General features: G+C 47.0%; 1 protein-coding gene across 3 annotated transcripts in view; it reads left to right on the top strand.

Moving 5' to 3' along the window:
- The window catches only part of BOK (BCL2 family apoptosis regulator BOK), a 39,342-nt gene that overhangs the window by 3,349 nt on the left and 21,455 nt on the right, over positions 1-14,538 (top strand). For all 3 annotated transcript variants that reach the window (XM_084638362.1, XM_084638363.1, XM_084638361.1), the window contains one exon: positions 8,025-8,153. In XM_084638362.1, the coding sequence (XP_084494488.1) occupies positions 8,025-8,153 (129 nt within the window). The remainder of the gene's footprint in view (positions 1-8,024; positions 8,154-14,538) is intronic.

Here is a 14,538-nt window from a genome sequence, read left to right as displayed (position 1 = left end):
ACACCCCCTTCCACACCCCAACCCCCCGTCCCAGCCCTGATCCCCCTCCTGCCCTCCGAACCTCTCGATCCCAGCCCAGAACACCGTCCTGCACTCCAAACCTCTTATCCCCAGCTCCACCCCAGAGCCTGCACCCCCAGCTGGAGCCCTCACACCCTCCTGCATCCCAACCCCCTGCTCCAGCCCCGTGAAAACGAGGGTGGGGAGAGCGAGCAACAAAGGGAGGGGGAATGAAGTGAGTGGGGGCGGGGCCTCAGAGGAGGGGCAGGACAGGGGTGGGGCAAAGGTGTTCAGTTTTGTGCGAGTAGAAATTTGGCAACCCTACTTCCTTTACTCTTTTCATTCCGGTGGAATAACGGAGTCAACAGAGAGCGCTCTGCCATCGAGTTAGTGGGTCTTCACCAGACCCACTAAATCAACCCCTGCTGCATCGATCACAGCAGCGTGGGTCTCTGGTAAATGTAGACATGGCCTAATTGCCAGAATGTTCTCTTGCAGAGAGGAGTGATAAGAAGGGGAGCATGGTTCATTGGGCCAACCAGTGGCATCCTGCCCTATATCAGCTTGTACTAGATGTACAGGCATGCTGGGGGTACCGACAGCTGGCCATGCTGCATGACTTTTTGCCCATCCTATTAATATTTAGCCTTTGTTGTCTTAAAGTCAGTCAGTTCTCTCCTAGTCTCCTCCTGTCACCATGGTTTGGAGAGTACTTTAGTGTCTAGTAGCCCTCCCTGTCCAAATGATCTTCAGCTCACTTTTGGCCAGAACACTACCATTAAACTAGGGATTCAAAATGCTGCCTGAAGCAAACTTCCTGTAAAATAAATCCTGTGGACCTGACCCTCTGCTGGTCTACTTCCATTGACTTCACTATCTGTCTGCTTGCAGTGTGCTTTGCTGATTTACATGTGCTGAGGATCTAGTCCAGTATCTCTCCCAGCTTCTCTCCCTCTTGTCCCTTCTGACTTCTCCTTCCCCTTTCTGTATCCTGGTGACTCTTTTCTTTGGTCTTTGTTTTAGAGGCTGCGGTTTTCCCCTCAGATGAATTTTTCATCCTTTTCTATTGTTTCATTTATTTTTTCCCTCTAAGTTTCTCTCTCCCTCAGACATATTCTTCTCTCCTGTTTTGGTTTTTCCTCTCTTTTGCCATCTGTGTCTTTTCTTTCCTTTTCCTTCCATTCCCTTTCACCTTTTTGGTCTTCTCTCTTTCTCCCCCATCTGCTCAGGTGGGGTCAAATGTGGGTGGCAGAAGTGTTTTGGAGGGCGAGCAGATGGCAGAGTGAATTTGAAGGCGTCTCCTTGACGACTGTCCTGACTCTGTCACTGTGCTTATATTCAGATGGAAGGATTTGGCTGATAGTCCTAAGAACTTGGCTTCTCTAAGCAAACCTGCTTGGAATGGAACCACATATAGGGGATACAAGGGGAAAATCATCCTTCATATTAAGCTATATGGTCATTTCCTGATCACTTGTTCAGAAACATTGCTGCCCACATGGCCTTTTGCTCTTCCTTCCCTTTTCCTGTCGTAAATAGTCAACTGCAGCAAAAGGTGTTAAACCACTGCTGTTTCCCAGGCATGTGCCCGGAACCTGAGCCCCAAACTGCTGCATCAACTGGTACAGCCAGCTAAACCAGTTCTTGCCCAGTGACAGTTGCTGTGAGCACTCTGTGTATGTGAAGGAACAAAGCATTCCTAGTTCTTTTGCTTATGCATATGGATGGTAAGGTAAGCTGGCAAGTGAGCATGGTGAGCCAGCGAGTGGGCATGGACATACAGTGGATAAAGGGAATTCTGTACTGATGCTCTTACAGAGCTCACAGCTGAGGAACAGTGGCACAGAGCAGTGAGACACTGTGGCTGCTAATAGGACTAACTGGTTACAAACAGTAAAAATAAGTGTGCAGCTTTATTATAAAAAACTCCTACAAACCAGCCGTCCATCTATGTCTGGAACTACCACAATCATTGTATCAGCCTTGCCACCACCAGCTGCATGTCCGCCTGGCTCCTGGTGCGAGCAGACTCGCAGGCATTAGTTGATGAAGGGAAGACCAGCAGTGCTCACGCTGGAGTACTGTCAGTGAATCCTCGGCCGCCCTTGGGGGCAAGGTCCCCAGTTGCTGTAAACTACCATGGTGCCATTGATGTCAGTGGCATTGCATCAGTTGCACACTGTCCCCACCCCAAGTGCCAGCTCCACAGCTCCCATTGGCCGGGAACTGCGGCCAATGGGAGCTACGGGGGTGGCACCTGTGGACAGGGCAGCATGCAGAGCCACCTGGCCGCGCCTCAGTTGACACCAGCTGAGAAACTGGCCTTCCTGAGCTTAACTAGAATCAGCGCAGTACTCTGAGCTCCCCATGCACTGTAAATCCCCTGTGTTCTGCTGGCCAACCATTAGTTGGTGTGTCTGTTCTTCCTTGGCAAAGGGAAGATTTTTGGGGACCAGCACAGGCCATAAAATGAAAAATTTATCCCTTAGAGTTCTCTCTGTCCTACTGGTTCCCCCTCTGCAATCTGTTGTGGCTTCCATCAGTATTCAGTGCTGTGTAGATGTGCCCATCTGCTTTCTCACAGTTTTCTTCTCAAGCCTGCTGGATGATCATAGAATCATAGAATATCCGGGTTGGAAGGGACCTCAGGAGGTCATCTAGTCCAACCCACTGCTCAAAGCAGGACCGATCCCCAATTAAATCATCCCAGCCAGGGATTTGTCAAACCTGACCTTAAAAACTTCTAAGGAAGGAGATTCCACCACCTCCCTAGGTAACGCATTCCAGTGTTTCACCACCCTCCTAGTGAAAAAGTTTTTCCTAATATCCAACCTAAATCTCCCCCACTGCAACTTGAGACCATTACTCCTTGTTCTGTCATCTGCTACCACTGAGAACAGTCTAGAGCCATTCTCTTTGGAACCCCCTTTCAGGTAATTGAAAACAACTATCAAATCCCCCCTCATTCTTCTCTTCCGTAGACTAAACATCCCCAGTTCCCTCAGCCTCTCCTCATAAGTCACGTGTTCCAGTCCCCTAATCATTTTTGTTGCCGTCCGCTGGACTCTTTCCAATTTTTCCACATCCTTCTTGTAGTGTGGGGCCCAAAACTGGACACAGTACTCCAGATGAGGCCTCACCAGTGTCGAATAGAGGAGAACGATCATGTCCCTCGATCTGCTGATGTTTACTTCAGACCCAGGGGCAAATGACCAGAACAGCTGCTCAAGTGGACAGTCTATTCCAGAATACAGAATTTTGGAATGAGTGTGCTTCCCAATTGTTCCAGAATAAAGTAATTTTTATTCCAGAATAAGAGTGTCCATACCGGAAGCTATTCTGGATAAGCTATTCTGGTCAGTTTCCCCACATAGACAAGCCCTTACTTGTTGGGAATTGCCTCCAGCCTGGAATGAGAGGGGGGATGTAGATCTTCAGCAAGAGAAGAGGAACTTTAGGTCCTCAATTCCCAGCACCAGTTTTGTAACTCAGAGCCCAATCAGATTCCTAGATCCACAGACAGAGGGTCCTTCCATGTGTGGATCTGACCTTACCTTGTGGCAGATTGTGGTCAGCCTCTCCACAGCACACAGTCCTTCTCTGGGCCCTACAGAGGGTGCTTTGTGGGTCCTGGGATCTGTATTGTGGGTGAGGGCAGGCGGAGGCAGATATTTCCACCCCCCTGCCCCCCCCCCCTGTGAGCATTGTTAAGTACAGGGTGGGCAGATAACACATCCATAGTCTCGCCTCTGCTCCACAATGGGGTTGTGTGTCCTTGAGGCAGCTGTTGGCTGCACTGCCAGGGAAAGGGTTGCTGAAGTTGGCTTGACACCTCCCATGGGCTCCATGCACCTGGGAAATGTTTGGACACCACTGCATCCTGCTGGCATGTGACATTAGTGGTGTACGCTCACTCTCTAAGGCCAATTCTACACTACAGAGCCTATGTTGGCATAGCTAAGCCAGTACATGCCTATGCCAACAGAAGGAGCTCTGGCAACATGGTAACACCACCTCCCCCAACATCAGCTAAGCTGAAAGACTTCAGAGTAACAGCCATGTTAGTCTGTCTTCGCAAAAAGAAAAGGAGTACTTGTGGCACCTTAGAGACTAACCAATTTATTTGAGCATGAGCTTTCGTGAGCTACAGCATCCGATGAAGTGAGCTGTAGCTCACGAAAGCTCATGCTCAAATAAATTGGTTAGTCTCTAAGGTGCCACAAGTACTCCTTTTCTTTAAGCTGAAAGAAGCGCTCTTCTCTCGGCACAGCTGCATCTACACGGGGGGGTTTTGTTGGCATAGATATGTCAGCTAGGGTTTTTTTTTTCACACCCCAACTGACGTAGCTATGCTGACAAATTTAGCTGTGTAAACCTGGCCTAATGCTAGCATGGACTTTGCAGTTCGGGTGAAATACGCTCTTGTATTCAGGAAACTTTTTTATCTTAAAAGGATAAAGGCTAGATTCTAATCTCTGTTAGGCCCATGTGTGTTGGGAATAAGCCCAGTGAAGCGAATAATTATTCCTGATTTGATGTTCATGCGGCTGAGACAAATCTAAGTCAGGTTTCCTCAGGGTATCCTATGACATGAAAGTACTCTCATCCTGGAGGCAGGTAGGGGAGAGGGCGTTCAAGACAATCCCCACTAAATAGAAATCTCAGGCACCAAGATATGCAGCTTTCAGTGTCTAATGCTATGACTGGAGACAATGTGTTTTCACTGAGTTCTTGTTACACTTAACTAGCTAAGGAGCAGTTGCCACCTTTGCCTAGGAGTAGAGGAGACGTGACAAGCAGGGTGAAATGTTAGACCTTGGCAGTGTTTCTTTGAAAATAGCCATTTTAAGGAAACCTTACTTCATGGGGAACAACTTCTCCTGCTTACTAACGTTGACAAATCTGTGCTGAAGGGGGATAGGATAGCCCAGCAGTTGGTAATGGGGGATACGAAATCTTTCATCTCTTGGTTGCCAATTCAAATCAATCCCCACTCAAAAGTTAGAGCAGAGGAAAGTGAGATGGGACTTCTGTGTCCTTTACCCAGCTTTGCCAATGGCTTCCTCTGTGACTCTGTCAGTCACTTATCCTCCCTGCCTCGGTTTACCCAGCTGTGAAAAGGCTATAATACCTACCCTGTAGGACTGTAGTAAGGCTTTTCTAGGCCATGCCATAAAGCACTTTGAGAATCTCAGAGAACAGGGGCAAAGCAGGAGAGGTTGAAAGCCACAATCCATCTGGTAGCAGTTCAATGACTTAGGGGAACTTCGTGGCATTCTTGGTCTAGTTCCATTATCCTGGGCACTGGTCCTAGGCAGTCTAGTACAGGGGCAGGATCTATATTTATTTAATAAGAATGGCAGCGGAGACTAAATATAGACAAAGCTTAGGCATGCCAAGGTCATTCAAAGTTGCACCTGTTCAACTAAACTAGCGTAAGTGGTGATTTGGTTAAAACAGTGTGGAAACTTATCATCTGATTTAAACCTGGTTTATATCGGTTTTGCTTACTTCAGTAAGTGATATAAATCACATTTAAATCAGATGATGAGTGTCCACACTGTCTGGCACTAGTTTAAAATAGCTTTCGTTGAACTGGTCCCACACTTAATAGAGCCAAGGCCACAGAAGGGGCCCGTCCAGGTCTATGTGACGAAGCTGCCATTTCTCCTCTTCGTGCTCTTTCACAGCTGTGGGGGGAGGGGGGAGAAATGATGACAAGCTGATTGCTGAGATCACAACATTCATTACACATGATCCCAGCTGAGCATGGAGAGAGAAGGCTGCCGCCAGTGTAATGTGCTCTCAGAAGCAGCATGACCTTGTGGGTAGGAGCTGGCTTGGGAGTAAGAAGACCAGGGTAATGTCCCCAGCTCTGCCCCTGACTTGCTGTGTGACCTTGGGGGAATTGCTTCCCCGCTCTGTACCTTTGTTTTCCTGGTCTATTTATTTAGCTCCTCAGGACGGGGATTCTTGCTATGTGCATGTACAGCACCTAGCACCACGGGCCCTCCTGTAATAAAACCAATAATGAAGAATAATAGTGCTCTGCCAAGTGCTTATCCTATTCCCCTCCTCCACCATACAGATATTTCAGCTAGCTCAGGGTGAGGCTATCCCTCTGTTCCTCATGTTCGGAGGTAAGGCTGTGTAACCCTGAGATGGAGGAACAGTTCTCCCATATCGTATGTAACATTCCCTCTTATCAGCCTCAGCCATGCATTGCTGGGTTTCCTTTGTTAATCAGATTGCATGGAACAATTGAACCCTCAGAAGAGTTGAAACACTTTATGGAATACTGTGAAGCTGTGGGGTTGCCTGCTTAAATATTTAAAAACTGATGTCAGAGGTTGTATAAATGGGGTAAGGTTTAGTAGCTAATAATGACGCTTCCAGAGTCTTTAATTTGGTCAGGGGAAATCCTGCCTTTTCGATCCCATCTATGCTACAGAACCAGATGTACAGGAGGATCTGGTCACAAACAGCTGAGACGTGGTTCTGCCTTGTGGTGTAAATGGGACCTGAACATGTTTTAAGTGTTTGTCCCATGCCATGTGCACACAACCCACCCCAAAAGTTTTTTGCACAATGCTGGAAGTTGAGTAACTCCCACCTAGACTACCAAGGTATGTCCACGCTGCGAGTGAAGATGCGACTGTAGCATGGGTGGGCACACCTGAGTGAGCCCTAGCATAGGTACCAGTAGCAGTGAAGACATGGCAGCATGGGCTAGCAACCAGAGTACATATGGTCCCCAGTGGACTTGTACACTGGTTGTTAAGCCCATGCTGAAGCCTGTGCCACCACATCTGCACTGCTGTTGTTACCCAGGCTAGCTAGATTAAAGGTAGCACAGATATAACCCCCTGTGCTATAGTGAGACCTTCACTTGCAGTGTAGACATGACAGAAACCAGCTTGGGGACCATTTATGTTCTGCGAGGGTCCTGCAACATAGTTCATTGACATTTGTGGTGGAGACAGGACTTCCTTTTCTCTTGGTGGTCTTCATGCCGATACATGCCTCAGGCTCCCATCCTGGAGAACTACCTGGAGGCCTGAGTGTTCTGAAGTTTAAGAGTCAGCCAGGCAGATGGCAAACCATGTAGCCCTCTGAAGAACACCCAGGTCTCCAGATCTTCCTCTCTGCCCATGTTAGTGTAAAATAGCTGAACTGACACTCTTTGCTCTGCCCGTTGAATGTTTCACAGCCCCAGGCCTCAGTTTTCATCAGCTTCCAGGGCTAGTAAGGCCCTTTCCTCCCAAGGCTTTTCTTGTTGTGTAGAACAGGGTGTGCCCCAGGAGAGCTAAAATAAAGGGAGGCACTTGCACCTCAAGTATAAAAAAACAAGATATTTTTGCTTCTGTTGATCCTTCTCCTGCCATGAGACGAAACCACAGTCACTGTGATGAGATCTGCCAGGGCAAGAGAAAAGGAGGGTGGGCTCCAGTGGCTTAGTAGAGGATTAGGATAGAGTTCCTGAGTTCAAATCCCACCCCAACACTGGCTCCCTCTGTGGCCTTGAGAACACCCCTTGGGCTGCAATTCTGCAAAGGAGCTGGGAAGCAGAGGTGAGCCTTTCCCCCATGAATGCCAGCAGCATAGGGCGGGGGGAGCTCTCTGCCACATGCAGCACTGGCACCTCTGGTTGTGCTCCCCTACAGGAGCTTTTGCTGCGCAGGAGGCAGCAGAGGCTTGTGGAGGTCAGGAGGAAGTGGGGCTGGCTGGGGCAATATGCTCACAGGTACTACCAGTGCTAATGGCCAAGCGGCCCCAGAAATGTGTGTGCATGCAACCAGCCGCCCCCTGGTCCCTGGCCTGACCTCAGTACCAGTGCGGGGATGGATTTCCTCTTTCACCCCTGCGCCCTGACTCGGTGTTCCCATCTGCAGAATGGGGGCTGAAGGGGAGGAATATCCTCTCTGGAGGCATGGTGGCCGGGTTGATGTCGTCTCCCTCAAGGGGATGAGCGGAATGCAGTGTGGCTGCGCTGGCATGTGCTGACTCCAAGTCCTTGTTTCCAGGGGATGAGCTGGAATACATCCGACCAAATGTTTACCGGAATATCGCCCGCCAGCTGAACATCTCACTGCATTCTGAGACCGTGGTGACTGATGCCTTCTTGGCAGTAGCTGCCCAGATCTTCACGGCAGGTACAGATGTCTGTCTGGGCTGGCAGGGGGAGGAGCAGGGATGGTGCTGGCTTTGAGTGCAGGGCTAGACCAGAGGGTGGGGGCTGTGTTGCATATCTGCCTGGAGCTGGGCTCTTTTGTAGCACACACTGCACTACTCATTTAGAAAAGAACTCCTCTGGACTGTCTCTACCTATCATACCACTGGCTGGGAAATGCCCCATTATCTGGGAGGACTCTCTCATTCTGGAAGGGCTTTCTCATTCCAGGAATATAGTAGCAGGGATCTATTATCAACCACCTGACCAGGACAGTGATAGTGACGATGAAATACTAAGGGAGATTAGAGAGGCTATCAAAATAAAGAACTCAATAATAGTGGCGGATTTCACTTATCCCCATATTGACTGGGTACATGTCACCTCAGGACGAAATGCAGAGACAAAATTTCTCGATACTTTAAATGACTGCTTCTTGGAGCAGCTGGTACAGGAACCCACAAGGGGAGAGGCAACTCTTGATTTAGTCCTGAGTGGAGCGCAGGATCTGGTCCAAGACGTAACTATAACAGGACCGCTTGGAAATAGTGACCATAATATAATAACATTTAACATTCCTGTGGTGGGAAGAGCACCTCAACAGCCCAACACTGTGGCATTTAATTTCAGAACAGGGAACTATGCAAAAATGAGGAGGTTAGTTAAACAGAAATTAAAAGGTACAGTGACTAGAGTGAAATCCCTGCAAGCTTCATGGACACTTTTCAAAGACACCATAATAGAGGCTCAACTTAAATGTATACTCCAAATTAAAAAACACAGTAAAAGAACTAAAAAAGAGCCACTGTGGCTTAACAACCATGTAAAAGAAGCAGTGAGAGATAAAAAGGCATCTTTTAAAAAGTGGAAGTCATATCCTAGTGAGGTAAATAGAAAGGAGCATAAACACTGCCAAATTAAATGTAAAAATGTAATAAGAAAAGCCAAAAAGGAGTTTGAAGAACAGCTAGCCAAAAACTCAAAAGGTAATAACAAAATGTTTTTAAGTACATCAGAAGCAGGAAGCCTGCTAAACAACCAGTGGGGCCCCTGGACGATCGAGATACAAAAGGAGCACTTAAAGATGATAAAATCATCTCAGAGAAACTAAATGAATTATTTGCTTCAGTCTTCACGGCTGAGGATGTTAGGGAGATTCCCAAACATGAGCCATCTTTTGTAGGTGACAAATCTGAGGAATTGTCACAGATTGAAGTGTCACTAGAGGAGGTTTTGGAATTAATTGAGAAACTTAACAGTAACAAGTCACCGGGACCAGATGACATTCACCCAAGAGTTCTGAAAGAACTCAAATGTGAAATTGCAGGACTATTAACTATGGTTTGTAATCTGTCCTTTAAATCAGCTACTGTACCCAATGACAGGAAGATAGCTAATGTAATGCCAATATTTAAGATGGGCTCTAAAGGTGATTCTGGCAATTACAGACCGGTAAGTCTAACATCAGTACCAGGCAAATTAGTTGAAACAATAGTAAAGAATAAAATTGTCAGACACATAGACATAAATTGTTGCGCAAAAGTCAACATGGCTTCTGTAAAGGGAGATCATGTCTTACTAATCTATTACAGTTCTTTGAGGGGGTCAACAAACATGAGGACAAGGGGGATCCAGTGGACATAGTGTACTTAGATTTCCAGAAAGCCTTTGACAAGGTCCCTCACCAAAGGCTCTTACGTAAATTAAGTTGTCATGGGATAAGAGGGAAGATCCTTTCATGGATTGAGAACTGGTTAAAAGACAGGGAACAAAAGGTAGGAATAAATGGTAAATTTTCAGAATGGTAACTAGTGGTGATCCCCAAGGGTCAGTCCTAGGACCAATCCTATTCAACTTATTCATAAATGATCTGGAGAAAGGGGTAAACAATGAGGTGGCAAAGTTTGCAGATATACTAAACTGCTCAAGATAGTTAAGACCAAAGCAGACTGTGAAGAACTTCAAAAAGATCTCACAAAACTAAGTGACTGGGCAACAAAATGGCAAATGAAATTTAATGTGGATAAATGTAAAGTAATGCACATTGGAAAAAATAACCCCAACTATACATACAATATGATGGGGCTAATTTAGTGACAACTAATCAGGAAAAAGATTTTGGAGTCATTGTGGATAGTTCCCTGAAGACGTCCACGCAGTGTGCAGCAGCAGTCAAAAAAGCAAACGGGATGTTAGGAATCATTTAGAACAGGATAGAGAATAAGACGGAGACTATTTTATTGCCCTTATATAAATCCATGGTACGCCCACATCTTGAATACTGCGTGCAGATGTGGTCCCCGCATCTCAAAAAAGATATACTGGCATTAGAAAAGGTTCAAAAAAGGGTAACTAAAATGATTAGGGGTTTGGAATGGATCCCATATGAGGAGAGATTAAAGAGGAAAGGATTTTTCAGCTTGGAAAAGAGGAGACTAAGGGGGGATATGATAGAGGTATATAAAATCATGAGTGGTGTGGAGAAAGTGAATAAGGAAAAGTTATTTAGTTGTTTCCATAATATAAGAACTAGGGGCCACCAAATGAAATTAATAGGCAGCAGGTTTAAAACAAATAAAAGGAAGTTCTTCACTCAGTGCACAGTCAACCTCTGGAACTCCTTGCCTGAGGAGATTGTGAAGGCTGAAGGCTAGGACTATAACAGGGTCTTTAAGAGAACTGGATAAATTCATGGCGGTTAAGTCCATTAATGGCTATTAGCCAGGATGGGTAAGAAATGGTGTCCCTAGCCTCTGATTGTCAGAGGGTGGAGATGGATGGCAGGAGAGAGATCACTTGATCATTACCTGTTAAGTTCACTCCCTCTGGGGCACCTGGCATTGGCCATTTTCGGTAGACGGGATACTGGGCTGGATGGACCTTTGGTCTGACCCAGTATGGCCATTCTTATGTTCTTATGTTCTTAGGGCCTCTCACTCTCCTTCCGGGAGGAGCCCGTATTGCCTCATCACCCCAGGGAGTTACTCTGATTCCAGGTTTCTCTCCCCACTGCTGGCATCTGGAGAAGCCTCATTACAAGGGAGTCTCCCTCATTCCAGCCCTTGCTCCTCATGTTAGGACCCAGAACTGACCCACTGCATGTGTCTCCCCTTCTCCTGGCTTCTCTTTTTCCAGCTATAGCCGGCACTTCCTCCTTGCAAGGGAGTCTGCTTCCATCTAGCTTCCTCTGCTTTTTGGAGCAGCCAGAACTGTTCCACCACATGGGAGCCTAAGACACTCCATGGTGCTCTGTCATTTCATTAGACTTGTTCCTGAATGAGTCGGTGTCTGGAGACTTTTGATTTGTCAGATACAAGTTAGTTAATGACTCGGCCCATGTGGTGTTGACGGAAATGTATGCACAATCTGTGCTGTGCTCCTTCAAGGCAGCCTTTGTCCCCACTGAAAACACCCCTCCTCCACCCCAGTTCTGCTTTGGTGATACCTGGCTGGTGTGGAGATGGACTTGACAAAGCCTTCTGTCTACTCTCTTTCCAGACAGTCCTGGCATAACCATGAGAGGTCTGCAATGCCCTGCACATTTTGTGAGCAGCCTAGCAATAACTAAGAGGCTGGTGGAAATACTAGCAGTGTATGAAAACAGGGGAGACTGAAACAAAGCAGGGCTGGCATGCAATTAACCATCAGCAGAACTGTGTGAAACACTTGCATGGGGGGCACCTAGGTGTGAGCTGGAGTGGATGGTTCTGCTCCCCAGGCTCCTTTCTTCATGCTTGAGTAGTGGCTTTGAGCTGGTGCTGCTGTGGGGAACCTTGGAAGGGGAAAAGTAAAGATCCCAGGTTTCTAATATGCCCTCAAATAAGCTTCCTCCACTACTCCAGAAATCTTCACCCCCAAACATGCACAGCTGAGTGGAGATCCCAGTGGGGCCACAGTCACTGTGTGAGAACCTGCACTTTGTATCTGAAGCACACCTTGATACAGTGCACAGACTGATTTCTCCCACGAAACAATACCAGCAATAAATAAGAAAGGGGAATCTCTTTCCCAGAGATTCCATCAGGGTGAATCCAGAATAACCTGCAGAGCTCTTGTACTGTTCACCAAGAGATTTACTCCTTTGCTCAGGGATTTAAAAAAATGGATGAGGTGGATTGCAGTGCTAGCCTCAGAAACCTAAGACTACACAGTGTGCTTGGAATGAAGAGACTTCCTGTGCACAGTGAGGTGGAGCACGGCTGGCTTGGAAACTAGTGGAGCTGGGCAACTATGGAGCTGGGCAACTATGACAAAATGTTTGAGTATTGGTGTGGACTGCAGAATAAATTCACCCAGGCTGTGCTCATGCCTCTTTGTGCTCATTTGGCAGCTGAGGTTTGCTTGCACTGAGGCTCACAGAAAACTATGTTGAGCATGCACGTTCAAGTGTTTGCAGGGGAAGTGGTTATTTTATTAGCTTGGCACTAGTTACTACAGCAGGGGAATGGGGGTCTCAGTTTTCCTGTTCCAGAGCTCTGACCCACAGGAAATTAAACAAGCCAGAAGAGAACTTGACTGCACCTTTGGTAGCTAGGACTTCATGCACACAACTATATGTGTGACTGTGACAGAGGAGAGAGTCATTGCTGTGGGTCCCAGCGTTGCCAACGCTTGTGACTTATTGTGAATCTCGTGATATTGGGTCCCAGCTCCTGGAGTCAGTGACTAGGTGAGAACCTTGGATAGCTTTTTAAATGAGTTTCTAGAAGCTTGAAAATGTGCCCCAGCTGTGCCCCAAAGGCTCAAAACCCTGAAGACAAATAAAAAAGCCCCCAAATTGAAGGTTTTTATCATGACTTTTTTAAGACAATTCCATGATTTTTGGGGGTGGGGGGAAATTAATCATGATTTTTTAACAGGGGCTGGCAATACTGGAATCTCCAACTATGAAACCTAGGCCCAGTCACCTGGGGAGCAGCCACAAGGCACATCACCAGGGTTTCCCCAAGCTGTGCACTTGTGCAGCCACACCGCGCTACCAGGCACCCCCCACGATTAAGCGCCAGCTACACAGGGGAGCTGCCCACCGTTGGGCTCGCCTTTACCCTGGCTGCTTCCAGTGCCACTGGCAGCTCAGGAAGGTGCTCCAGGGTTCTACCCCACCCTTGCCTTAAGTGCCGCAAAGATGACAGCCTATGAGCAGAAAAAGAAGCCATATTTGTTGAGTGAGTTATGTGCTCCTCTGCTACTCACACAGATTTCTGGCTGGGGGGAAGGAGCAGATTCTGCTAGTTCTAACATTCCTGGATCCAAGCTACAGTTGCAAGACTTGCTGAATCCAGCAAAATTAAGCATTAAGCCTGTGGCCGCCAGACATTCCATTTTTTGGAATGCAGAGGAAAGAGGCCTTGATTCTCAAAAGAAGACAGATCTCAAATACTGTCTGAGTTGTCAGAGCCAATCACTGACGGCTCAGTGCTGGAAACAGACTGAGATACAAACTCTGCTACTTAGCGTTCAGTTTATTAAGAAAACAGTCCAGGTCTGGGACTACAGACATGCTCAGGTGCCCACTCTCTGTACCTTCCTGCTGGGCAGATTTTCTTTCTTTACCCCTTCTCCTCCCTTCTCCATTCTTACAATTTCTTCCTCAACCCCTAGTGCAGCACCGAACCCCCCCACCCCGCCCCAGCCCCTAAAACAAAGCTTGTATAATATAAATAAAATGCCTATCATCAATATTAGAGAGACAAGACAGGTGAGATAATACCCTTTTTTCTTGGATCAACTTCTATTGGTGAGAGAGACAAACTTTCAGACTTATACAGAGAACTTACTGAGCTTGTTTCTGTATTTGTGATGTGCTGAGGTTTTGGAAAGAACTGCTGAGTTTGGACAATAATGTCTACAGGAGATCAGTAGATACCACAAGATGACCACTGGCAGTCGGGGTAAAATGTGAGAGACTTCCTTAAGGTAACCTCCTGTTACTATGGTGATAAGGTAATATACATGTTAATTAGTATAAGAGAAACTAACCATGAAGAATTGGACATCCCAAAAGCAGCAGGGTGTGGAACTCAAATAAGGAAAAAGGGTTAAAACCTTCATAAATATGTCTGAACCCTGGTGGGTGTCAGCGTAACACATGATTTAAGCTATGTCCTGGCCTGCATGCCTTGGGGGGAAACCAGCATGCTGATCTTAGTGGTGGGGCGCATGGTGAGGATGATGACTGACACTTTGGGTTCCTCCGCCAGGACTGGTGTGAGTAATGCAAATGCTAGACGTTGTGTATTGTTTCTTTTCTTTACCAGATTGCAGGGTGTGTATTGACACTGGTTGGTTAATAAAAGTAATTAGTACAGAAAGAGCACTGTGTAGTCTCTGTTGTGCACCAGGGGGGCCCCCTTCTTTTGATAACCTCT

Source organism: Lepidochelys olivacea (assembly GCF_965140295.1).
Source record: "Lepidochelys olivacea isolate rLepOli2 genome assembly, chromosome: 9".
NCBI classification, from domain to species: domain Eukaryota; kingdom Metazoa; phylum Chordata; order Testudines; family Cheloniidae; genus Lepidochelys; species Lepidochelys olivacea.
Note: the sequence above shows the minus strand (reverse complement) of the source record. Positions and strands in the feature narration are given on the sequence as shown.